This window comes from Labeo rohita, chromosome 17, assembly GCF_022985175.1.
Source record: "Labeo rohita strain BAU-BD-2019 chromosome 17, IGBB_LRoh.1.0, whole genome shotgun sequence".
Taxonomy (NCBI): domain Eukaryota; kingdom Metazoa; phylum Chordata; class Actinopteri; order Cypriniformes; family Cyprinidae; genus Labeo; species Labeo rohita.
The window spans coordinates 302,798-329,633 of NC_066885.1; the positions used below are offsets into that span (position 1 = coordinate 302,798).

Sequence of the window (26,836 nt, forward strand, 5' to 3'; positions counted from 1 at the left end):
GACAATATAGATGTGTTCAACAACGTTTAGGAATAAATGGAAACAGTGTAACATCATGACAAAACACAGCTTAAAAAAAAAAAAGAGAGAAATATATTTCAATCAGAGTATGAACAACAAACACAAACAGTGCAGGAAGCAGTGAAAACAACTGCACAAATTGTGCAACAAATATACAAACAGTGTAAAGGATTCACAAACTACACACAAAATGAGAGAAAAATATACAGAGTGCAACAGAAAAAATAGTGCAAAAACCTTTTACAGGGTTCGTCCAGATACTGTACAATGAAAGTCCAGGACTTTCAAGGTCTTTTCAAGCACTACTTTTTTGATTTTCAAGGACTTCAATCAGAGATCTCACTTTCAGATTAAAACCACGGTTAATTTTCTTTTTTTTTAAGGGATTTTTTGTTGTATTTGCATAATCTTTCATTTTCTTTTTTTTGTTTTGTTTTTATCGCTGTACTGCCTTAACGGTTTCACTTTCTACTGTTCAATTAAAAAAATCTGAAAAAAAGATTTGTGAAACCACTCCGAAATCCTGATCTGAAACACGATTCACAACCCACACTTTGAAGTCCTGAAGAGAATCAAATGATTCACAATCTGTGGTCTGATCTAAATCAAATGATTCACGATACGTGATTCGTTTGGAGCGCTTCGAAATACTAAAGCATTTTGCAACGCAATGGTTTAACTGATTTGGAGCTTCGAAAAAACACAGTTTCACTCATCACTAAATGCTAAAACATTACAAGCAATGAAATTCAGAATTTTTTTTTTTTTTTTTTTGCTAGTGAATTGCTTGAAATAAATGATTGAAGTCACAATTTTGAATCAATGTGAGCAGCTCCAGTGTAAACTGCTTTGATTCAGTCAAAATTAAATTGATTTAGTTCATCTGTTCCTTCAGTCATGTTGACATGACATTGTCAGCACTACTACTGGCTTAACTCACTAGTTTTATGTTTTATTAGTATTTTTTAGTTTTTTTACTCATTTTATTAACTGAAATAAGTCAAAAAAGTACTTTGTTTTTTTTAATTGCATGAATTTTACACAAAAAGATATTAAAGATAGATAAAAATTAAACACTTATTTCATAGATACATTATCTTTCAATAATTTAAGCACATTTCAAGTACCTCTTCAGGAATATTGATATTTCCAAGGGTTTTCCAGACCTTAAATTAAAAAAAGTCAAATTCAAGTATTTCAAGCACTTTCAGCTCCTTGTACGAACCCTGTCTTTATAAACTACATAAGAATAATTTACATAATATAACGGCCAAACGGACTGATCCGCTGACTGTATTCTGTGTCGGAATCGATTTTTTTCCGATTTTGTGTTTTCATACACGCACGACAAACTTTCACTTTGCGTTTGTTCAAATTTCCAAAGTAACATGCTGACTGATGGTTCAAAGGTTGAAAACCCAGGTTTATTGGTTGAACAGACAACAGTTTGAACCAATCTGGGCACGGGGGCGGGACTAAGCATCAACAATCGTTCCTGTTTGTCTCAGAGGAATGAAATGAAATGTAATCATTTACTACAGAGCCTCTGAATATCCAAATGACACAAAAAAAGGAGAATCTTAGGTTTACAGCACTTTTAAAGCATTCAGATTGGATTAGCGGTTCAATAGTTATTAAATATTTAAGAACAATAGTTATTTTTAGCAGCGGGCGGCTGTCTCTGTCTTTGAGCGTTCATGTATGAATGACAGATATGCTTTACATTATGTTTATTAGTTATTTTATGGTAAAACTGTGTATTTCAAATGCATGGACATACTGCATGCAATTCCGATACACAAGTCTTAAATATAGGCCTAAATATTAATATTCTCAGATCAGCTCTGTCTGGATTCACAGAGAGGGCTAGTTCTCATTGAAGGTTGATTTCTTTCAGCGACGCGTCTGTATTCACCTGCTCTGACGGCTCGTCACTGAAGGTCAGCAGCGTTGAGGGTCTTAAGACGGGCTGAGGTTCATCTGAAGACAGTCTCATGCTGGACGTCCACGCGGCCTCTTCAGCTGCCGTCAGAAACCCGTCGTCCTTCACGCACTTCTGCTCACCTCCTGAAGAACACAAGAGTCTCTTAAACACACACCACCGCTGAAACACTCACAATGAACACTGTTTTTAAAGTATTTCTTCTTTTTTTTTTTTTTTTTTTACTGTATTTAGTAAACATAACTGTTCATTAACTTAATATAGTTAATAATGTTAATAAATACCAACTTTCGATTTAAAAATGCATTAGTAAATATTCAAACGTTAACTAATGCAGTAAACTAATATAAACGAATGAAAGCTTGTAAAATTGTAAATGCTGAACGATGAATCATCTATTGGAGGATCAGGTTTCTTCAGCTTTATCCAGATATTGAGATCAGATTCATTCAAAAATTTCCAGGACCAGTTTTCATTTTTAAATACTTACATCAGAACATCTGTCTCGACAGTAAAAACATCTGAAAAACATCTTTAAAACTATCAGAGCCCTGAAAGAACACAAAATATATGAGGTGGAAAGATAAATTATATTTCAGTGCTTCTGCATTCTAAATTTTGCAAGTAAAAGCATTGAAATATATTTTTTCCTGCCACCTTATTTGTTTTTCAATCACCATTTCTCTTGAAAAGCTCCATGCAAAATAAATATAAGGCTAATTGTTTTTAATGAGTATATATTCTGGGAAACAGTGTTTTCTCGCCTAAAGCATAAACTGAACAGTTTTCTGAGAGGTTTGTTTAACCCTTGTGCATCAATAAAAAAAAGTAACACACAGGTCCACAGTGGACAAAAATGTCTGTGTCAAAAAAGCACACAAATGTGAAGCTTGGGAGCACAGACTTAAGTTTAGTCTCAGTTAAAAAAAGACCCATGGCAGATTATTGTTAAAGTAAAAAAAAAGTTTAAAAAGTGAAACCAAAAAAAGTTACAGAGGTTTAGGTTTATGAAAATGATTTATGAATAATATTTTATATAAAATATATATTTTATGAAACATGTTGAACTCTAAACCTGCTAGAAAATCAAAGCCAAGTTATGTTCCCAATTTGAGGCTGATATCTCAAAAAATTAGCTTTTAGTAAGATTTCATTTGGGCGCAGTACCAAATTTTCCCCATTAGATGCCAGCAAATCTCCACTGGTGCACACACTGGTTGGATTTGAGATTTGCAGTAGATTTTTTTTCTCTCTCACATTTTACAAGCACACACACATCATTTTTTTAATGACCTAACCCTAACACACAAACCACACTCTGACCAACACACAAACAAAAAATGGCACCATCTAGTAAAAAAATAATAAAAAAAGCACATTTTTAAGCCTTGCCAACAGAATGAAAGTCTACTGACAAAACTTGCATCATTTTACATTTAAATGGCACTGTAATTAAAAACAGCAGTTTTAATGAGTTTCAATGGGGACATTTTTGTCCTCAAGGTCCTGAGGAACTATTTTTGTATCTATTAAAAAAATAGATATATTAAAGGAAATGGGGACGAAATATTACAATTCCAATAAAAATACACACCTGTGCCAAAATGTATGCAGCTGGCAATAACAGGCAAAATAATCAAAACACACAAACACAGACTGAGGTTAGTACCGGTGATCTGCAGATTGAGCGACGATCGACGGCCCTTCACGGATCTGCGGCCGGCGTCTCTGTGCTCGAACTGACCGCAGCTGATGTGCATCTTGTGCAGCGTCGGCGTGACGCCCGCGGGCAGCATCCGCGGACTGTGAGCAAACATATGGAAACTGTGCTTGTTTCCCATGATGCTCTTGTTGATGCTGCGCCGGTTGCTCTGGCTCTGGTTATACGTCTGCGAGAGAGAGAGAGAGAAAGAGAGAGAGAGAGATACACAACTGTAAAGAAATCTTGAGGAAATCATGCTTACATGTGTCATATCAAGTCAAGTCAAGTCACCTTTATTTATATACCGCCTTTAACAATACAGAATTGTGACAAGGCGGCTGTACAGTATTAAATAGGAAACAGTACATCAACAATGCCAAAGGCAACATTAAACACTCACATTATAGGTAAAGGTAGTTAATCAAAAACAATAAAATAAAATGCAATATTGTGTTAAGAGAAAGTGTCCCCAACTAAGCAAGCCAGAGGCGACAGCGGCAAGGAACCAAAACTCCATCGGTGACAAATGGAGAGAAAAAAAAAAAAAAAAAAAAAAAAAAAAAAAAAAAAACTTGGGAGAAACCAGGCTCAGTCGGGGGGCCATATCAGCGTTATTTTATATTACTATGCTACTGAATTCATTTTTATTTTCCTAATAATTTTAATAAGTTTCAGTCATTTCAGTCTTTTTTTTCTCTTTCATTTTTAAATCTACATATTTTGGATACATTATTTAATTTTTCGTTTTTTGTCATTTTAGTACATCAAGTAAAACTAAAACAAACAATTTTTTTTTATGTTTTCAGTTACTATTTACATTGAATACACAATGGAAATTTCTACTTCAGTCATTTTGTTGTGCGTGTTTTTTGTATAACTGTATGAGTTTCTGTAGAGTTGTATTTATTGCTATACAATGTTCAGAGTTATAATCAGACTGAAGCTCTCACTCGTTCCTCGCGTCCCTCGGCCAGAATGACGACGATTCGTCCCTGACGCCGGCGTCCCGTGCGGCCCATACGCTGGACCAGACGGATGGGACTCTTCTGAGCGTCGAAACACACGATGAGATCCACCTCGCCGATGTCGAGACCCTCCTCGCCGACACACGTGGACACCAGCGTGTTGAATCCGCCGTCACGGAAGCGACGCACCACCTACACACACACACAGGCTGTCTGAACATCTAAACGATCACTTCCTGTTCCGACAGGTCTGATATGAACACACGCTCACGTACCTCCAGCTGTTCTTTCTGTGTGAATCCTCGAACCCCTTTCCCAGCCGACGCTTGACCCATGAAGGTCATGACCCTCACCAGCGGCTGATGGCGGTTCAGCATCTCAGCGATCTCCTGCACGCTCTCGCGGAAGGACGAGAAGATCATGACGCGTGTGCTCACCTCAGCGGACGCCTTTGAGTCTGGACCAATCACAGGACACTTCAGTAACGAATCACACTTAAATCAGCCACAAGAAAAGACACAAGCAACACTGACAGGACACACAACCGTAAAATACACCTTTTAGGAAATCATCCACATCAGTGTTACTTTAGTATCAACGTGATAATATTATACTATTAAATTTGTTTTTATTTTCATACACATTTTAACAAGTTGTCATTATTTTTGTTTTATTTCCAACTGTCTTTATATATTTATATTTTATATTTATTAACACTGTTTACTTACACTAAGCGCAAATGGCACGCCTCGTTGGCAGAGGCTATTTACACTAACTCCGCCCACCAACGTGTGATTGGTCTAGTCAACAACACTACAAATAATGGCAACCGTCAGCTCCAGTGGCACGGATAGTAAAGCACATGCCATAGTTTTTTCAACATCATCGACAGTTCGATTTCGCCTTTTGACAAACTTTTTTCCTCCCTTTTCAAAACTCTTATTACATCTGAAAGTAATCAATAAAAATGAAGGAAGCAATCAACAAGTTGAAAATAAAGTATCGGCCAGGTGTAGGCAGGGCTTTATTGTCCCAATAATGTGGCATATATGTAATAATTTGAATTAAATTTGTTAATTTACACTCAATACGTTATTATCGCATACTCTTTTAAAATATACTACAATATTGCTGCAGATAATTGCCACTATTTGCAATAAGTAATACAAATAGAAGAAAATCCTAAATAGCATCTATCACTATGAAAATAAGCTATTTACACTTGAAAATAGCTGCTGCCATTTATTAAAGTTTTAGTAGGTTTTGTGATTTTTGCTTCATTTTTAAATATGGCTTTACATATATTTCAGATTAATTTAGAAGTTTTTAGTCATGTTGTTCTGTTTTTCATTTTTATTATTTTTAAATGTCTTTGTATTTGATATTAGTTTTTAAATTTTAGTCATTTTTTTGTTGTCTTTATTATTTTTTGTTCCTTTGTTTTATTTTTGAATACGTTTATTGATATTATATGATTATATGATATTATATTTGATATTCATTTTTATTATAGTTTTAGTTAGTTAAGCCAAGTTAAACCAAATGAAAATGAGAAACGTTGCCTCAGTAGCTATCTGAAATAAATTTAATGTTTAAAAATATATTTTAAAATATTTTAAAATTATATTTAAAAATTATATTTAAAAATTAAAATGTATTTTATTCAGATAATGTTTATTTCAAGTAACATATTTTTTAAATGGTTGATAACCCTTATTAAATTAAAATTAAATATACATTATTAAAATAAAATAAGCTTATCTACTTACAGTTATTATAATAACCATGATTTCATATAATCAAAACAAAAAAATTTTAGTGCTCAAGCAATCATGTATTTCACAAATGCTCATGATTTTGCAGTGAAATCATTCATCACATCACACAGCTGTACCTGAGCTCTCGCTCCACGTCTGAAAGTGCTGCAGCACCACCTCGTCCAGCTTCTGTAGTTTGGGGTGACTGTAGACGTACGGCTCTCCAGGCCCTACAGACGAAACACACTCGCTCGTGAACATCAGACGTACAGGCATTGTTTACTCACCCTCATGTCGTCTGGACCCATACGGAAGATGAAAGCAGACGATCACGTGACTTCAAAAGGAAGTTTATCACTGGGTTTTATCACAACAAATGCACTGCTGCTATGATACAATATGGTGCTTCAGAGGAGCTTGAACAGCCCATGATCACTGTCTGCTGTCACTGTGTGTTAAAGAGCAGCAGGAACATTCTGCTTTAATGCCACACAAAGAAACGAAAGTCTTACAAGCTTGGAGGAACATGAAAGAGAGTAAATGACGACAGAATGTGTATTTGTCAATGAACAGTTTCTCCAGTGCACAAGACGAACGACCTCGGCTAGCTGTGGCGAACATGCTCTCCATTTCCCTGTAGAGATCCATGAAGACTGGACTCCTCTGGAGCTCGTTCCTCATTCGACTCGACTCTGAGAAAACAACAAACACTCGTGATATAACGAGGAAATGAGCGTCATCGTCCAGCCGACGTGAGCGTGAATATCTGAGCACCTTTGGGTCCAGAGAAGATGTTCTGAATGAAGAGGAAGAGGGATCTGACGCCCATCTGCTGCAGTAACTCGTAGCCGTGATACAGACTGATGCAGATGGCGAAATCGCCCTCGATCGCACCCTGCTGCGGCCCCTGCTGCGAGAACAAACACACATCTACACGTCACTACAAGCGAGATGAGTGGATTGAGATTCAGTACTGTGAGGCCCATAAACATCTAACAATGCTATAAATGACCTGTGTGTGTGCGAGAGGCTCCGGCGTGATCACAGACATCGTCCTGATCACAGCTTGTCAAGTGGACAAGTGCAAAACAATGTAGACCCCGTTCACATGTGTATTTAGCATTGTCCATTTGTGATCGCACCTTAAGTCCCAGGGCTCTACAGTGCAACCATTTCACTTGCATTTGCGACTACTGCATGTGACTATGAAAAATATTTAGGAGCATCAGTGCGACTGACCCCATCAGCATATTTGTGTTTGCGCTGAGGGGAGATTCAAAAGGTTTCTACATGTTTTGAGTAATGAATCACAGACATATCTCACCAATCCCTTCATAAACAAAGTGTAAATAAGAGACCGATTGTACAGTGTAGAGAGCTTCATTCATTATAATGGAACTTTGTGATAAACTAAGATGAGTGACAGACTTTTAATGATTTTAAGGGAGTTTGTAAATGAGACATTGACTTAATACAACAGTTCAGTAAACAAGAAGTTAATATGAAGTGACTTACATTGTCTGACTATAACACTATTGCCTGATTTTGCTCTATTTCTTCATCAAAAAAAGTCTGAAACAAGTCACAACTGAGCCGCTGCACATCTCCATTCACACACAGCGCTGTTTCCTTTATGAATGAACGTGCGTTAATGAACGAATCTTGTGAGTCAATGATTCAATTTCTCATTCATAAAGTCACTTGCTTTATTCCTGAATGAATCAGCTGTTTGAACGAATCAAATGAATGAATGATTCAGTCATTAAATCAGTGACTCGCCGCCACCTACTGGCAGATTTAGTTTCATTTTTAAAGTCTCTTTTTATTTCTTTAAATCATTTAATATTTCTGTATTTAAAATGTTATATTTAAAACATTAATCTCAACTTGAATTTATGAATTTGATTGCACTCATGCCCCTCTGAGCCTCATTAAACAAGAAAATACACCTACAAGACACTTTTGTGTTCTTCTGTGCACCTCTGTAGTACAAATTAATTTTGTTAATAATGATTTCATTTGATTGGTGACTTATTCTACTTGTTCTTATTCTGTTTTTTTTAATTAGAAATTTTAAAAAGCTTATATATATATATATATATATATATATATATATATATATATGCAAATCACTTTAAGGAGTCAAATATCACCTCATAATGGGAAGGCATCAAATGTAGTTTAAATGTGGCTTCAAAGGCTCTAAGCGATCCCAGCCGAGAAAGAGGGGTCTTTATCTAGCAAAACGATCGGTCATTTTTTTTTTTTTTTTTTAAATAAAAATTTGTATACTTTGAGCACAAAAGCTGGTGCAGCACAGGCTCTGGGATGCGTGTCCACGGGTCGTTCTTGAATGAATGATTGAATGATTTTCAACGAATCTTTAATGTGACTCACGAAGAACGAGTCATCTTGGGAAAAGTGATTCGTTCAGTCGCGCATGCGCAACATCCTGTTAGGTTCTGTACTGGAATTAGTTCACCTGTTTCGAGTCTTCGGGTTTTTCGAGTTGTTCGCTCATCTTATGGGGCGTCACGTGATGCTGATTTTCGGCTGGGATCGTTTAGAGCCATTTGAAGCTGCATTTAAACTGCATTTTGGAAGTTCAAAATCGGGGGGCACAACTGAAGAAAAATCCTGAAATCTTTTCCTCAAAAACCATAATTTCTTTACGACTGAAGACAGAAAGACATGAACATCTTGGATGACAGTTTTGATTCAAATCAAGACAGAAGTCGACAGTGAAAGTGGACAGAAGAGACGAATTAAAACAGCAGGACTGACCAAAACACTTCGTAATATCAGGTGTGAACAGTGAAACGGCACAGGTTGTCAGTGTGAGGAGCAGAATGAGCAGGTATGAAGAGTGCAAGTGCAGATTTTCCACTAATTAATCTACCGTGGATGGTTTCATTATCTCCGCTGGATAAAAAAAGTATAAGAGGATAAAAATAGTAAAAGCACAAATGTGTCACCAAACCCGCCCAGTTAAATTCTGCGTGGGTGAGTGACGCGCCCGTACCTGGATGTGCGGCGGTGGGTTGCGTCTGAACTGTTCCCGGGCCAGAATGATCTGGTATTTGGTGAAGGAGCGGAGGTCACGCTGATTCAACAGCCTCATCTGGGTCAGACGGGACGTAAACTTCTCCAAAACCTGTCGGAAAAACAGGCCGGAGCTGTTTGAAAATCATTACAGCGGCACAATGGAGCACGCGGACGCCTCTTTTCAACACAATCACCACACATATTCCGCTCACACCTTCATCTTTCATGCTGCCCTGCTGGGAAAATGGACATTCAATCTTTCAGGACTCCTTTTCTAATCACTTCTCTGCAAACAATCACTGCTGAGACACAAACCTTTTCAATACAGCACGAACACAACAATCAGTCATCAGCTGCAGCACAGCACTCATTAAATTTCGTCGTAATGCCGTCTCATATCTTAAAATACGATTATTAAATACATTCAGATCATTCAACTACAAGCCTGGATCAGCTCTGAGTCAGTGTGTGGAATCTCTCAGAGTCTATTCATCTGTAAATCCTGAAAAATAACGTTTATGACAGTTTGCACAAAAATATTGTGCAGCACAACTGTTTTCAACACTAATAATAACCAGAAATGTTTCTTGAGCAGCAAATCAGCATGTGTCCCTGGAGCAAAAAAAAAAAACAGTCTTAAGTAGCACTGATATGTTTGTAGCAATAGCCAAAAATACATTGTATGAGTCAAAATGATCAATTTATCTTTTATGCCAAAAATCATTAGGATATTAAGTAAAGATCATATTCCACGAAGATATTTTGTACATTTCCTACTGTAAATATATCAGAACATTAATTATTGATTAGTAACATGCATTGCTAAGAACTTCGTTTGAACAACTTTAAAGGTGATTTTCTCAATATTTAGATTTTTTTGCATCCTCAGATTCCAGATTTTCAAATAGTTGTATCTCAGACAAATATTGTCCTATCCTAACAAACCATACAGCAACGGAAAGCTTATTTATTTAGCTTCAGATGATTTATAAATCTCAATTTTAAAAAAATGACCCTTATGACTGTGTTTTGTGGTCCAGGGTCACACATTAGAATGATTTCTGAAGGATCATGAGACACTGAAGACTGGAGTAATGATGCTGAAAATTCAGCTGTGCATCACAGAAATAAATTACAGTTTAACAGATATTCACATAGAAAACAGCTGTGTTAAATTCTAAAAATATTTAACTTTTTTACAGTGTTTTTGATCAAATAAATACAGCCTTGGTGAGCTGAAATGCTTCTTTCAAAAACCTCTTAACTTTTCAGTGAAGGTACAAATGAAGTGTTTCTGCTTGTCTGTGTTTAATACATAGAATTCAACATTGGAAACAATCATTGGCAATGCAAAAATGTGTTGTGCATACATTGGAACTCTGAGAAAAAGGTACATGATCTGAAAGAGCCAAACTGACTTCATAATTAATTACACAATCAGATTAAAATGAGATTATGAGTGAACGGAGACACACTGAGACTGTTAAAGTGATCAAGTGTTCTTGACATTTCCACCGGCGGTGCACACACTCTGTATGATCATACGTTTGCCCAATTGAACTGTTTGAGAGTTAAATATGAAGCGTGCTCATATTTATTTACAGCATAAAGTGTTTTCCTGGTTCATTCCAAGCTAATGCCGTGATCCGAATAATCCTGAACTTTCATCTGAAAATCTCCATTCACAGCATCGGAAATCATCCGGCAGGCAAACACAAGCAGCAGTTCAAGGACTAATACAGGTATTTCTGGCTGAAGTGTGATAAAACTCATGGGAGATAGTGAACGAAGCCTATCAAACACTGACCTGAAAACACACACACACACACACACACACACACACTGAGCTCTATATACTGAAGCAGATTAACAGGAAAAACACAGTCAGCATCTCCTGTTACTGGAGGAGAATAACACTGACTGAATCTGTCCACAATGAAACCAGCACAGTATCTAAACACAGACATGCTAAATGTCATATCACAACATAAATCTGTCACTTCACAAAACAGGCTACACAAATTAATTAAGGACCATTAAGGCGTTTAAAATCATTAAATACATTCACACTGTACCTCACATTAAATTAAACATTTATGTTTCATTTTTTTTTTAATTCTGCATTCATATACACTTTGTGTCAAAGGTTTTTTGATTTTTAATGTTTTTTTTAAGTCTTATCTGCTCACCAAGCCTGCATTTATTTGATCTAAAATACAGCAAAAGCAGAAATATTGTGAAATATTTTTAGTATTTACAATAGTTGTTTTCTATTTAAATATGTGTTAAACTGTAATTGATACCTGTGATGCGCAGCTGAATTTTCAGCATCATTACTCCAGTCTTCAGTGTCACATGATCCTTCACAAATCATTCTAATATGCTGATTTGCTGCTCAACAAACATTTATGATTAATAATATTATCAATATTTAAAACACTTTTTTTTTCAGGATTCTTTGATTAATAGAAAGATCAGCATTTATCTGAAATAAAAGGCTTTTGTAACATTATTATAGAAATTAATACTTTTATTTAGCAAGTGTTAGATCAAGTCCCCACGCCAGACAATTAGGATCCAGCCCCGGACACCAGATCCCGTCAGAAAATATCAGTCTTTCAGTAACAGGACAACTAGTCAGCAAGCTGTAGTTACATCAACCCCACTAACAAGCAGGTTTCTGTCAGTTATGAAGTTGACCGATGAAAGCCAGAAAAGAGCAGAAGCAGGAGACGAAGTGATGATGGTAAAAAAGGTATAACAGAATTTATTGAACAGTTTTAGTTGCGTTCAGACTTCGTCTGGAGAGTACAGCTCAAAGAACAATGATATATCAAACGGATTCAACATCCCATAAACCTTGAATTTCCATAAACATCCCTGTTATCTATTTCTTAGACTAAACAATTCATGAAACCCCACAATCATGGAACTGAACAATAATGAAAATGCATAAGCAAGGAAAATAATAAGAAATATAAAAACATATAAATGAATAATATATATGAATAAATGAATCAATGATAAATACTTAAATAATCAAATAAATAATTAAATATGAATTACGTGAATGACTAATGATTGTAAAATGATTATGAATAATTATGTAAATAAATGATTACAAATGAAATTAAAAACAAACTAAAATAAAATTTAAACACAACACAATAATTTGCATGGAAGGATAAGGATCCTTCACAAGGATGCTTTAAAATGATCAGAAGTGATGATAAAGACATTTATAGTGTTACAGAAGATTTCTATTTCAGATAAATGCTGTTCTTCTGGACCTTCTATTCATCAAAAAAACCTGGAAAAAAATCTACTCAACTGTTTTTAACATTATAAATGTTTGTTGAGCAGCAAATCAGCATGTTAGAATGATTTGTGACGGATCACGTGACACTGAAGACTGGAGTAATGATGCTGAAAATTCAGCTTTGATCACAGGAATAAATTCGATTTTAAACTATATTCAAATAGAAAGCAGTTCATTCAAAAAGTAAAAACATATTTTTGTTTTTGCTGTGCTTTAGATCAAAAAATACATAAATAAATGCAGGCTTGGTGAGCAGAAGAGACTTAAACATTACAGATCCTTCGACAGGTAGTGTATATATATAATGATATATAATGAGCATCTCATTCTCCGTTCATCTGACACGCGCGTTTATTAAAGTTCTGTGAGTGATGACGTATTTACACGTTCCTGCCCGAGGTGGGCGGCGCCTGTGCGGTCACGTGACCAAGACTCTCCCCTTAAATACGTCACGACCCTCCTGTCTTCAAAACAACACGTACGAGCTGAATGCGGTTACTAACGCAAGATTAACGGCCGCTCGCTGATCGATAGCTCCGGTTCGCGGACATGACGGTGAGATCCGCGTAAGCGCAGGTGATTGGTGAGCTGATCGCGCCGTACGATCGCGCACTTTCGGTATCGACGTTCAGCGGATTCGGCGATGGATCGCGGCGGGTGTCGGTTGAGCGGCGGCGGCGGAGGCGACAACATGATCACGCTGGAGGATCTGGAGTCCGTGTCGGAGGAGCAGCTGTCGGACAGTCTCGAGGAGGAGCAGGAGCAGGAGGAGGAGCAGCAGGGGAGACTCCTGCAGTACTGGAGGGATGTGGCGCGCGGACACCAGGTGGAGGTGCCGACAGGTAAATTACAAACAACAACAACAACACCTACACACACCCAAACCACACACCCCGCTCACTAACGACACCAGTTCAACAGTCAGCAGCCCAAAACCGCGGCGGATCGCGTCTCAAACACACAGATTCTGCCTGTGTAGGCAGCTCAGACACACTCTGTCTATCAAGTGTAGAGAACACACTCTCAGCAGCACAGAACTGCGATCAACAGCTGTGTGTGTCTGTGTCTGCTGCTACACTACCAGTCCATTTTTAATTTTGTTCTTCTTCTGCCTTTATTTGATCCAAAGTACAGCAAAAACAGTGAAATATTTTTACTATTTAAAATAACTGTTTTCAATGTGAATATATTGTAAAAGTAATTTATTTGTGTGATGCGCAGCTGAATTTTCAGCATCATTACTCCAGTCTCCAGTGTCACATGATCCTTCACAAATCATTCTAAAATCCTGATTTGCTGCTCAACAAACATTTGTCATTATGATGTTGAAAACAGCTGAGCAGAATTTTTTTCAATTTTTTTTTTTTTGATGAATAGGAAGTTCAGAAGAACAGCATTGATCTGAAATGGAGATCTTTTGTAACATTTATACATGTTTTTATCAATTTAAAGCATCTTTGCTAAATAAAAGTATTAATTTCTATCATTTCAAAAACAACTTCAAGCTTTTGAATGGTATTAGTGTATAATGTTACAAAAGCTTCTAGATCTTTGGATCTTTCTATTCATCAAAAAATCTTGAAAAAGTGTACTCAACTGTTTTATATATTGATGATAACAATAATCATAAATGTTTGTTGAGCAGCAAATCAGCATATGAGAATGATTTCTGAAGGATCATGTGACACTGAAGACTGGAGTAATGATGCTGAAAATTCAGCTTTGAAATCACAGGAATAAATTACAATTTAAAATATATTCACATTGAAAACAGCTGTTTTAAATAGTAAAAATAGTTTGCTGTATTTTGGATCAAATAAATGCAGGCTCGGTGAGCAGAAGACAATTCTTTAAAAAACATTTACTATCCAAAAACTTTTGACTGGTAGTGTAAATAAAGAAATAAACAATTTATGAGTTTATATCTCACAATTCAGACTTTCAAACAAAAAGCTCTGGATGTGAGATATAAAACTCAGAATTATGAGGGGAAGAAAGCAAAATTGCACGATGTAAACTTGATGTAAACTATAAGGGAAAAAAGTCCATTTTGAGATGTAAATCTAGTCAAAATGGCAAGATCTCGCAATTACGAGTTCACGTTGCATATAAGCTCACTATTCTAAGAAATATTCTGAACTGTGAGATAAAGTTGTTTACATTTTTTTTTATTTCTTGGCTTCTATAGTAATGTGGCTCACATCGCTGTAAACACCACAGTACAGAATAACAGATGATTCAACTTCACTCTTAATAGTCAGTGTTGGTTTTAGCACACACACTTTATGAAAAAAAATGGATTATTTAAAACATTGAGGAAACGAAAGTATGATATCATTGCAGACATTTTCAGGACTTATGGAGCTTGTGAACGATAAATACACTGACAGCCAATCAGAATCCATCCTGCTTTAGCGAGCTCCAGCATTTAAAGCGACAGGCGACAAAACTGCAGCCGAAGGCCGATCACACCCAGAACAATCATAGAACCATAACTATATGAGACCCTGGAGCACAAAACCAGTGTTAAGTATCACTGATATGTTTGTAGCAATAGCCAACAATACACTGTATGGGTCAAAATTATTGATTTTTCTTTTATGCAAAAAATCATTCAGATATTGCGTAAAAATCATGTTCCAATAAAATATTTTGTAAATTTCCTACTGTAAATATATCAAAACTTAATTTCTGATTAGTAATATGCATCGCTAAGAACTTCATTTGGACAACTTTAAAGGTGATTTTCTTTATATTTAGTTTTTTTGCACCCTCAGATTGCAGATTTTCCAAATAGTTGCATCTCGACCACATATTGTCCTCTCCTAACAAACCATACATCAATTAAAAGCTTATTTCAGCTTTTAAGTAATGTATAAATCTCAATTTCACCAAATTGACCCTTATGACTGGTTTTGTGGTCCAGGGTCACATATTAGAGTCCACAACAGATGAAAATGGTCAGTTTGGCGTATATAAGAGAAAAAAACTCTAAAGATAGGGATTGGAATTTAAATCTACGGAAATAGATAAAGTGCAATGAAATAAACACCTAAACATGCATTTTGTATGTTTTCTTTATACAAGCAAAACAGAACAGAATCTCCATGTTTTTGCTTGTAATATCTCGCTTTGAGACCGATGTGCTCTCATCCACGTATGCGTGACTCTCACTCCAGCAGGATTTTCCCATGATTCACGTGTTTGTCTCTCTGACCCACTTCAGCAGATTATCACAGGACGCTGACGGGCTCAGCTCTCTACGTATTACCAAACGCAGCCGTTTACATGAGTTTATAACAAACAATCATGTTGAATTTGTTTATGAAGCGCTGGAATCCTGTGGACGGATTGCTAAATGTTCATTCTGGTGCTCTGTGAGGGTTTGTTCTCGGTTGCGTCTGCAGTAAAGCAGCTGACGTGTGTTTGCGGAGCAGCGCTGAGCTTTAGCTGAGATCTCAGAGATTATCAGGCTCGTCTGGTCCAGACCGATGCCTTTCTAAATCCAGTCCAGTAAAGCGCTTTACACGACCGCACACGTGGAGAGCAAACATCAGCGCGGCGCTCACTGTACAGTAAGAGATTCGCAGCACTCGATTCACCGATTCAGTGCAGTATTGATCGCTCGTCATGTGTTCCAGCACGCTTCCAATACCAGCCGCAGCTCTGACCTAATGATCAGGACAGATCTGAAAACCACTTTACAGTAAAATTTAATTTGTTTACATAAGTTATTAATTATGAATAAACAGGCATTAAAAATGACACTAGTATCATTAACCCAGATGAACTGATGACTCTTGCTGATGAACTGAGTTGCACTTTACAGTGTGTTTGGTCAGAGTCTGTAGTAAAGCTGCCGTCAGGAGCGCTCCGTGTTGTGGTTTATCAGTATTGTGAAATACAAGATTAAGTGTGACCTTTGCACGACACACTCACTAACCCACTCACTCACTCCTGTGGCCGACTGAATAAACTCAAACAACAAAACATTTTTTAGATTCAAATAAGAGCGATCTACTGAGCAATCTTAAAGAAAATGTGATGACTAACTGGTAAGACTAGTCTAAACCGTTTATTGTGGTTGTCACAGTCAGAGTGATTCTGTGAACAACAGTGATCCGCTCAGGAACCACAAGTGTTTGATGAGCATTTGTGTATATTTATGGGTGGGAATAAAAAGTCCCTGGCAACGAAAAGTCTTAATTATTTTAAGAAGTCTTGGGGGCAGAAAACTGGAATTGGGATACAATTAGGGCTGCACGATAAATCGCATGCGATTATCGTGCAGCCCTAGATACAATATTTTAAAATAAGAGTCTATGTTTATTTCAAGCTTGTTTATAATTAAAGGTCCCACATTATGCAGTATTTAACTGACTGTTATTAGTGTTTTGGTTACATAATTAGCTGCATCACAACAATTCTCTGATTAAAATAATAATTCCACTAACTGTTAAATAAACACAATCTGAAGTAAAAATATTTTTAAAAAACTAGTGTACTTTTTGCAATTTTTGCAAATTAATTTGGCTTGTAAATCTCTCATCGTATGCTTTTATTAAAAAAAAAAAAAACACACACACATTATTTGATTTAGTATATAATACATTCTTATTGTTCTCCTTATGTGCAGTGATGGAAATAACAGCGTTATAAATTTGTATATATATTTTTTAATAATAAAAGGGTAAAATGCAGCATTACTATAATTTTTTATAATATTATTAATAATTAATAATATTATTATAATTTTAAGTTAATCTAAATGGATGCGCAGCGTACCTGTATTTGACGAACCATAAACTCTAGGTCAGGGGTGTCAAAGTTTAGATGCAACCCTAATTAAACACATCTGATCCAACTAATCAAGTCCTTCAGGCTTAATTGAAAACTGCATAGTATGTGTGTTGGAACAAGGTTGGAACAAAACTCTGCAGGACTGCAGCCCTCCAGGAACTGACTTTGACACCCCTGCTGTAGTGTGAAAGCACACGACTAGCGTTGCTTTGTCTCACACATACGCAAAGAAAGATACAGAGCGAGAGAGTCCTATATACCATTAATATGTACAAGAATTGACACGCTACATGTAAATTATATTCTCTGCTGTATTTTCCTGTCAAAATAACGGAGCTCCTCTGGAATTCTTCAGCTTTTAAGAACTGCCGGCAATCTCATTGGCTGGCGCTCACCTATCATCGCCCCTGTTTGGATTTCAGCAAATCAGTTTAAGCGAACGCAGACAACGTGATTAATATTCATGAACCCAGCAGCTCATTAATCTTTAGTGCATTTTAAATTGTAGTAGAATTCATAGTTTTGTTATCAGTATTATTTTCCTTATATATAGAAACACTAAATTACAAACAATAACTTCAGCACCACCACCAGTCCTAAGTTCAGTCAGCATGACAAATATGCATTCATACATGGTTATTCTAAAGTTCTAATTACTGAAATTTAATGTGAAATTATTATGTCATATTATAATGCTTGACTGTCTAATGCTAAGTGTGTGTGTGTGTGTGTGTGTGTGTATATATATGAAAACTTTCCTAAAACCAAAACAATATCCATTCTTGTCTCAGAACAACTTCGATTAACTTTTTTTTTTAATCCTCTTCAAATGTTGACAAATATATTATGAGATATTTAACATTAGTCTGGTGCGTAAACAAAAAATTGTGTTAATTTCATTTAAATTTCATTCATTTAACATGTTTAATATTGGGGGCATCCAAGTTATTTGACACATTGGAACATTTTTTCAAAAAGTAACACAATAGTCACTTTCCCTGGTAATTAGTTACTTTTATAATAATGTAACTCTGTTACTATTTGTAAGTAGTAACTAGTTTTTTAAAGTAACTTTTTTACTTTTTTTAAAGTAACTGCTCATGTGTTCCTGAATTTTTCAATTTATATCTGTGTTTCACACACACTAATGTACATCTCATCTGTTCATATTTACATCATCAATCTCAATCCCATCAGCACTGGATACAGTCACACAGAGGCTTACGGGTAAAGCGACTCATTTGATGAAGTGCAGTGAAGTGTTTGTCGTCACTATTCATTAGCGTCCCGCGGGGCAGATGTGCTGCTAACGTTCGGTCAGAGTGCCCTCGTGATCAGATCAGAGAACGGTGGGTCACAGCAGGTAGAAACATCCAGTTTTACAGCGTTTCCTACTGCAGACGTCACTCCATGTGTTTCTCAAGCAGAATCTGAGCTGAACGTTCATGTCGATCTGTTCTGTGTTTCACAGACATGGCCGAACCCATCCAACAGATCACCACCAACAACGACGGCGCGCACACGCGGGAGCAGGTGCCCTACACCCTCATCACACGCAAGGAGAAGGTACGTACAGACGAGGATCAAACAAACACCGTAACGTGACGCGAGTGTGATACGAGAGGAACAAACCAGCGCGGCGATGGAGGAAACCACCGACACAATCATTCAGGATCAATGATCAATCACATCCAGCGCCATCAATACGAGTAACATGAACGAGCCAGTGAAATCATTAGACTCCGCCCACTTCCACTGATTGACACTTCCATCAGGGTCAGAAACGAATCAGAGCTGGAGGCAAAATGACACTACATATGGTGCAGATATGACAAATGTGCTGCTAAATGTGACTAATATGAAATATATTAGATGTCAGAAGACATTTGCTGTGTTCAGTGCAAGAAAAATCTAGTAGCTGAAACTCTGATCACGTCAGCATCTGCAGCGGCTCATTACTGTGTGTTCTAGAAGAGCGTTTACGCTTCACAATCAAATCCACATCAAACACAGCAGATTCAGCACAGTTCAATGTCAACATTTATTTCACTCTTTGAGTCAATAAACGTATTTGACGAAGAGATTTTAAAAAGTCAGACATAAAACCAATACATAATAATACTAATACATAATACCAACTCCCGTCTTAGTCGTGCTTGTGTTTATATTTCATACAGATTTAAGTGACTGATCTGTTCCTCCACTGACTCTGCTCTGTGTGTGTGTGTGTGTGCGCTGATTTGGGTGGTTTGTGAGGACACAAATGACATGGTTATGACTGAGATATTACAAGGTGAAGTTTTATGAGGCCACTGTAATGCAAAAGGCTTAAAAAACATCCAGAGTGGTGTTTTTTGAAAATCTAAAAATGCACCCAGTTTTATGTGAGGGGTAGGGTTAGGTGTAGAGGGATAAAAATAGTTTGTACAGTATAAAAACCATTACACCTATGGAGTAGGGCTGTACAATAATTCAGTATCAGTATGTATCGCGATATATTTTTTTCAATAACGGTATTTCCGATATTTCAATATGCAGTACCAGTGTTTCCCATCCATTGATTTATTTGTGGCGGTTGAATAAACATGAGCATTGCACGTTTCAAAATCAAAACACAGCGTGGGTGTTTTATATGAATGTGTCGTTGAAGGGAACTGACTGTCTGCAGAAAAATGTAAAAATTTGATATGATAAAGTAGCGTACATGAGATCAGGGAACGAGGGAAACCGCTCAAAAAGCGCCTCCTGTTGGCAGAGAATGAGTTTGCATTTTCAATAAAATGTGTTTTTGTTGTTGTTCACTTTTTTCTGTTCTCTGCAGCAACTCTGAGCACTTTTCATATTCTTTATTCTGGCTGAAGCACATTTGCTTCAATCTCTGAGAATAATCAGACTATCAGTCAAGTTTTTGAACAGTAAGATTTTTAATGTATTTAAAGAATCGTCTTCTGCTCACCAAGCCTGCATTTATTTGATCCAAAATACAGTAATATTGTGAAATATTTTTACTATTTAAAACAGCTGTTTTCTATGTGAATACACTTTATAATGTAATTTATTTCTGTGATGCGCAGCTGAATTTTCAGCATCATTACTCCAGTCTCCAGTGTCACATGATCCTTCAGAAATCATTCTAATATGCTGATTTGCTGCTCAGCAAACATTTTACTATTATTATCAATATTTAAAAAAAGTTCAGTACATTTTTTTAATATTATTTTATGAATATAAAAATCCAAAGATCAGCATTTATCTGAAATAAAAAGCTTTTGTAAAATTATACACTATATCATTCAAAAGCTTGGTGTCAGTATAATTTTTTTTTTTTTTTTTTGGGGGGGGAAAGAAAATATAGAAATGAATACCTTTATTTAGCAAGGATGCTTTAAAATGATCAAAAGTGATAAAAATATTTATAATGTTACAGAAGATTTCTATTCTGTTGTACTGATCTTTCTATTCAAAGAAACCTAAAAAAAAAGTTTCAACAAAATAATAATGTTTGTTGATCAGCAAATCAGCATATTAGAATGATTTGTGAAGGATCATGTGACACTGAAGACTGGAGTAATGATGCTGAAAATTCAGCTTTGAAATCACAGGAATAAATAATGTTTTAAAATATATTCACGTGGACAGCAGTTATTTAAATAGTAAAAACATTTCAAAATTTTACTGTTGTTGCTGTGTTTTGGATCAAATAAAGGCAGGCTTGTCGAGCAGAAGAGACGTCTTTAAAAACATTGCAAATCTTACTTCTCAAAAGCTGTGGTGTGAGTGTGTTCGAATGCTGATTCTGACTCTGCTGTTGTGTTTTGTAGTGTGGTGAGGTGGTATATGAGAAGCGTCACTATGAGAAAGCGCACTGGGCCTGTATCACGGTTCACGAGGACACGTATGAACAGAGCATCTGCTACGGCTTCATGAAGATCATGAGATACATCTGCCAGCAGAACTCAGCAGGTCCATGAACACACTCAACTCCTCCAGACTCAGACTAACGCGATTTCAACAAAACATCCTCAAACATCAGCATCTCGCTAATGAAACGCCGTCTAAAAATGTGCCGCTCAAGAAGTTCAACTGGCATCTTATTAGCTTGTGTTTTTCAGCACAAATGTGTTCTGTGTGAATATCACTCACATCAACTCTTACGGCAGATTGGCAAAGTGTTTAATTGTAACATTTGATAATATTTTTTATCCAAAACCACAATTTCTTGATTAAAAAAAAAAAGATATATCTATATCAAACGGTCTCTCACTACAATCTAACAGCCGGTTCCTCTCCGCAGGCAGTTATCTGGGAATGACGATACCCATCGTGACGGTGATCCGCACCGACGAGATGCGCACGACTCTGTCGCGGGCCGTGACCGTGGCGTATTACCTGCCCACCCCGCACCAGAGCGACCCGCCACGGCCGTACGACCCCGAGATCGTGGTAGAGCAGTGGCCCGCCGCTATCGTCTACACCAGGTGAGAAAACACGGAGACGTCCTCCACTGCTTCCTCTGTTCACACTTACAATGGAGGTCATGGCTTCAGATTCCAGGGAAAACAACACTGTCTGGCAGACGCATCAATGAGTGAAGAATAGCTAATCAACATATATCTGTAAAACCCATTAACACCAAAACATAGAGCCATTCACACGACCTGGTATTCCTGTTTATCACGGTGAAGCTGCTTTGACGTCTGTATAGAAATAAATGTGACACAACATGGGAATTATATCAGTAAAACACCTCTACATGACAGTTCACACCATTTACAGCTCAAACTACTTTTTATTAAGAGTTTCTTTATTATATATAATAATAGGGCCCATGATTTATATATATATAATAATACGGCAACTCATCAAAATAAAAGTTTGGTTTAACTTTAAGACATACTGCATATTACTATCGTTTAGTAGAAATGTACAAAAAACTACTACTACTATTATTATTACTAAAATTGTTAAACCTTTATTTTTTAAGGAATAATCACACAATATTTGTTTCACGTTTTCATTTTAATAGTAACTTTGTTTGCCAAAATTGTTTTTTTATTTTTTATTTAGAGACATTAAATTCATATTTTATGCCTTCATTTGACAAGCAGAAATTTTTAAATATTGTTAATATATTGTAAAAACAAACTTTAATAAATTAAGTTGTTTTTATGCCTTCAAACATGCTTAAACAGAATTTGGTAACAATAAAACAGAAGGTGAGAAAAAAAAAATTATGGCCATAAACATGTAACTTTTTAAAACACTTTTGCTTTTTGATTAATAAAATGTAATGTAACCATTTAAAAAAAAAAAGTGTCCAGAAAAATTTTAATGGAAAAAAAATGAAATCTGGAAAAAAGGAATTTTGAAATTTTGGAATATATATAATTGTATTAAATTAAATTATGTAGATTCAAGAACTGAATATTGTTCAGTGTTCAAGATTTTTAACAGGATTTTAAATGAACTTTTCACTCACCAATGGCAATTTCTTAGCCATTTCTACTCAGAAAGTTTTATTTGTGTGTATATTCATTACAAACGTCAGATATCACTGCCTTCATGCAGCTAGAAAAAACTCCTCAAAATTAGTTTTGACCATTTACAGCTCAAGTAACCTCTTGTTTAATTAATAGAAACCAGGAGTGATACATTATAATAATAATTAAATAAAACAATTACATTAAAATAAATTCTGCAGTTTCAGGAGCTTCAAGAACTGAATGTTGTTTAGTGCTCAACAATGAATTCATGACTTGTTTGTGAATTATAGTTTGTTTTTAATTAATTTATTCACTCACTAGTGGCAATTTCTACTCAAAATATTTTAATTTAATGTATATTCATGATAAAATGGTCTGTGTTTTCTGAAAAGCATCATAAGCTAAAGTAGTTAAATGCAGCTCAAATCAAGAACTTAGATTTGAAATCATTAAAATTCTTATATATGTTATCAAAAACGGTGAGGTCTTAAGTATCACGGGTATATTTGTAGCAATAGCCAACAATACATTATATGGCTTAAAATGATCGATTTTTCTTTTTATGCTGAAAATCATTAGGATATTAAGTAAAGTTCATGTTCCACGAAGATATTTTGTACATTTCCTACCGTAAATATATCAAAACTTAATTTTTGCACCCTCAGATTTCAGATTTTCGCATTTCTGCTTCTAACCCAGACCTCCGCTGTAAGTGACTACGTTAAACATGATTGGTTTTTGAGACTGTTTTTGAACCCGGATCTTTCAGGGCGTTCACGGGCGCCACCAACGAGCTGACCATCATCCACGAGATCAGCAGTCTGGCCGAGGCGCTGGACTGTCCGGCCGTGTGCGTCAGCGACTCGTTCATCGTGGCCGGATACACCAACCCGGCGGCGGCCAACCGGCAGAACGAGATCTGGTTCCTGGAGCGGCCGTGAGCCGCGCCCGACCCTCCTCTACCCAGAATCCTCTGCGCCTCTCAGAGACCACAGCGGAGCGAGCGCAGGGCGTTACGGTCATCCTGTAGTTCCTGATTCCCGTGAGCAGAGCCGCTGAACCGTTTCTATGCGTCACACTGATTATAAGCTACAGACTGGACATCAGTCACTCTGTGAAACGCTGTTGCTTTAAGACAATCATCACGTACCTCTGTCTGTCTGTCTCTCGCTCTAGAATCGATGCTTGTGTAGTGATAATCAACAAATCCATATAATAGGTGCACATTTATATATATATATATATATTGTTATAGTGCTATTTTTGTTAAGTATTTTTTTAAACTTCTCTGTTACAAGCACACAAGAGTTTTCTGTGCTGTCTGGGGTCTGAATGAAGTGAACGAGCTGATCTCTGATCGGTGTCTGACGGCTGTGAATGTGAACGCTCGTGTATCCTCAGTTTAAACACAACAGCCACTGTGAATTTCTGTGGATGCTTCTGTTCTGATCTGAATAAACTATTACTGAATCACACGCTGACCCCAGCGTCGTCACTGCACCGTACAGAACAAACCGGCCCGGAATGACCGATGATGATGATGATGATGTCAAACCAGAACAAAAGCTGAATTAACAGAGAACATTAAAAATGTAGTTTAATCTGACAATAATGGAACACAGACCATCATACACCTACACACAGGGCTGCCAAAGGATGGAAACATTTCTGTTAATTTTCCAAAAGTTTCTGAGAATTTTCAAAAAATCTTGAAAAGTTTCTAAAAATTCTGCAAAGCTTCCAAAAATTTACCATAAGTTTTCCGTCCCTTCGCAACCCTGCCTACTCAAGACCGCCTGTTTCCTAAATAATGCATTTTAAAAATATACTTAAATTCTTAAATTATTTTTAGAACTGAAATACTAGTTTAAAATCTCACTGGGGCTTAAAAATATTAAAAAATATATATTATATTTGTAAAATTCTGAATGTTTAATTGAAATTATATATATTTTTTTAAAATGATTAATCATTTTTGGATTTGAAATATTAATTAAAAAAACTCAGGGGGACTTAAAAATATTTTAAATATTTCAATCATTTTTCTAAAATATATTATATCTAGAATTCTGAATTTTTCATTAAAATTATTCTTTTTTTAGTGATTAATCATTTTTGGAACTGAAATATTAATTTAAAATCTCAGGGGGACTTAAAAATATTTTTATCACTTTTAAAAAATATTATATTAGTAGAATTCTGAATGTCTGAATGTTAATTGAAATTATTCCTTTTTTAATGATTAATCATTTTTGGATCTGAAATATTAATTTAAAATCTCTGAGATATAATATTTGATTTGATTTGATAATATTTAAAATATAATATTTGTAGAATTCTGAATGTTTATTTGAAATGATTATATATTGTAAACATTTAAATAATATTTTGTACATAAATATTTTGTAATATAATTCTCAAAGGGTTTTGGCTGAAGAAATCTTAGAGAATCCCTGCAGCAAATGAAGGAGCAGGTATGTGATAAATCAGGGCTTTCTGATCATGTAAAGAGGCCGTTTCATGTCTGAGCTGAAGCTCACGGATCTGCTGCTTTGCTCCGACGGACTGAAACATTCCAGCGCTCCGGCGAGACGTGAATAAACCATGCAAACGTTCACCTCGAGTCCTGCTCAGCAGGAATCAAGCACTGCAAACACGAACGAGTCCAGCAGAGAGCGAAGAATCAAAACACAGACAGACACCAGACCAGCGGCGTGTGATGATGATCTGACACCAGCAGAGGGCGACAACAACACCCAACAAACTCCTGCAGAAACACACTCGTATTTCACTGAGGGACGGGAGTGAACGTGTTCACCGGATTCTGCTGACGTTTAACAACATGACAACAGCTCTGACCACAACACAACAACAGCTGCTGAAATCACTTCTGATTTAACTGAGTAAACACAGTCACACCTGAATCATCCAGACGTGTCTCAGTCTCTTATTCCCTCTAAACCACACACGCGTGTGCCACTCATCACACAGAGCTTAGAAATCTCCCCGTCTCGAAATTAAAGCTCCACTGAAGCAGAAACACATCAGATCAGGTGACGTACCTGCAGGTATCGCGTCTGATACTGAGTGAGCGTCTCTCCCGGTGGGACCACGATCTTCTCCAGACTGCGCTGATGGACGTGTGTCTGGACGTCTGGACTGTCCTCGGATCGCAGCTCGATGTGAGAGATCAACAGGTTAGAGATCACCTGCTGCACCGCCTGCGCAACAAACACAACACACACATCACATCAGATACCAAGACATGAAACTGATCTGACAGATGCAGCACTGCAGCGAATGGGTGCCGTCAGAATGAGAGCTGATAAAAACATCATAATAATCCACAAGTAATCCACACCACTCCAGTCCATCAGTTCACATCTTGAGAAGACAAAAGCTGAAACTCTCATTCTGACGGCACCCATTCACATTCACTGGTGAGCAGGCGATGGAATCACACATTTCTTTTTCCATTTAATGTCATCTTTTCAGATCATTAGTGATACAAGATTAAGGTAAGTTTCTTCTTCAGATTTGTAGAAATGTGTCATTTCATCACTGTCTCACCAATGGATGTGAATGGGTGCCAGACAGTCCAAACAGCTGATAAAAACATCACAATAATCCACACCACTCCAGTCCATCAGTTAACATCTTGAGAAGACAAAAGCTGAAACAAATCCATCAAGACATTTTCTTGAACTAAAAAATGAGTCCATAATCCATAATAACACTTGCACCAGTGAAAAAGTCTCTCTTATCAAAATCCAGCCACATATCTTGTTTAGAGCTGTTTTTG

At 36.5% G+C, this 26,836-nt stretch overlaps 2 protein-coding genes across 3 annotated transcripts in view; one reads left to right on the plus strand and one right to left on the minus strand.

Annotated features, from left to right (window-relative positions):
- fancm (FA complementation group M) overlaps nt 1-26,836 on the minus strand; it is a 44,890-nt gene that overhangs the window by 14,893 nt on the left and 3,161 nt on the right. Inside the window, exons 4-12 of one of the 2 annotated variants that reach the window (XM_051132784.1) lie at nt 26,097-26,255; nt 9,410-9,541; nt 7,162-7,294; nt 6,987-7,079; nt 6,525-6,617; nt 4,906-5,087; nt 4,616-4,822; nt 3,633-3,852; nt 1,937-2,088 (exon numbers count right to left, since the gene is read on the minus strand). In XM_051132784.1, coding sequence (XP_050988741.1) covers nt 1,937-2,088; nt 3,633-3,852; nt 4,616-4,822; nt 4,906-5,087; nt 6,525-6,617; nt 6,987-7,079; nt 7,162-7,294; nt 9,410-9,541; nt 26,097-26,255 — 1,371 coding nt within the window. Of the gene's footprint in view, nt 1-1,936; nt 2,089-3,632; nt 3,853-4,615; nt 4,823-4,905; nt 5,088-6,524; nt 6,618-6,986; nt 7,080-7,161; nt 7,298-9,409; nt 9,542-26,096; nt 26,256-26,836 lie in introns of both variants that reach the window. The other variant, XM_051132783.1, reaches the window with a different exon arrangement.
- On the plus strand, nt 13,191-24,509 carry soul3 (heme-binding protein soul3). The gene is made up of 5 exons (XM_051132787.1): nt 13,191-13,593; nt 19,023-19,117; nt 21,373-21,514; nt 21,846-22,029; nt 23,804-24,509. Exons 1-5 carry the CDS (start codon nt 13,395-13,397, stop codon nt 23,973-23,975), a joined length of 792 nt encoding a protein of 263 aa, XP_050988744.1. The 5' UTR covers nt 13,191-13,394; the 3' UTR covers nt 23,976-24,509.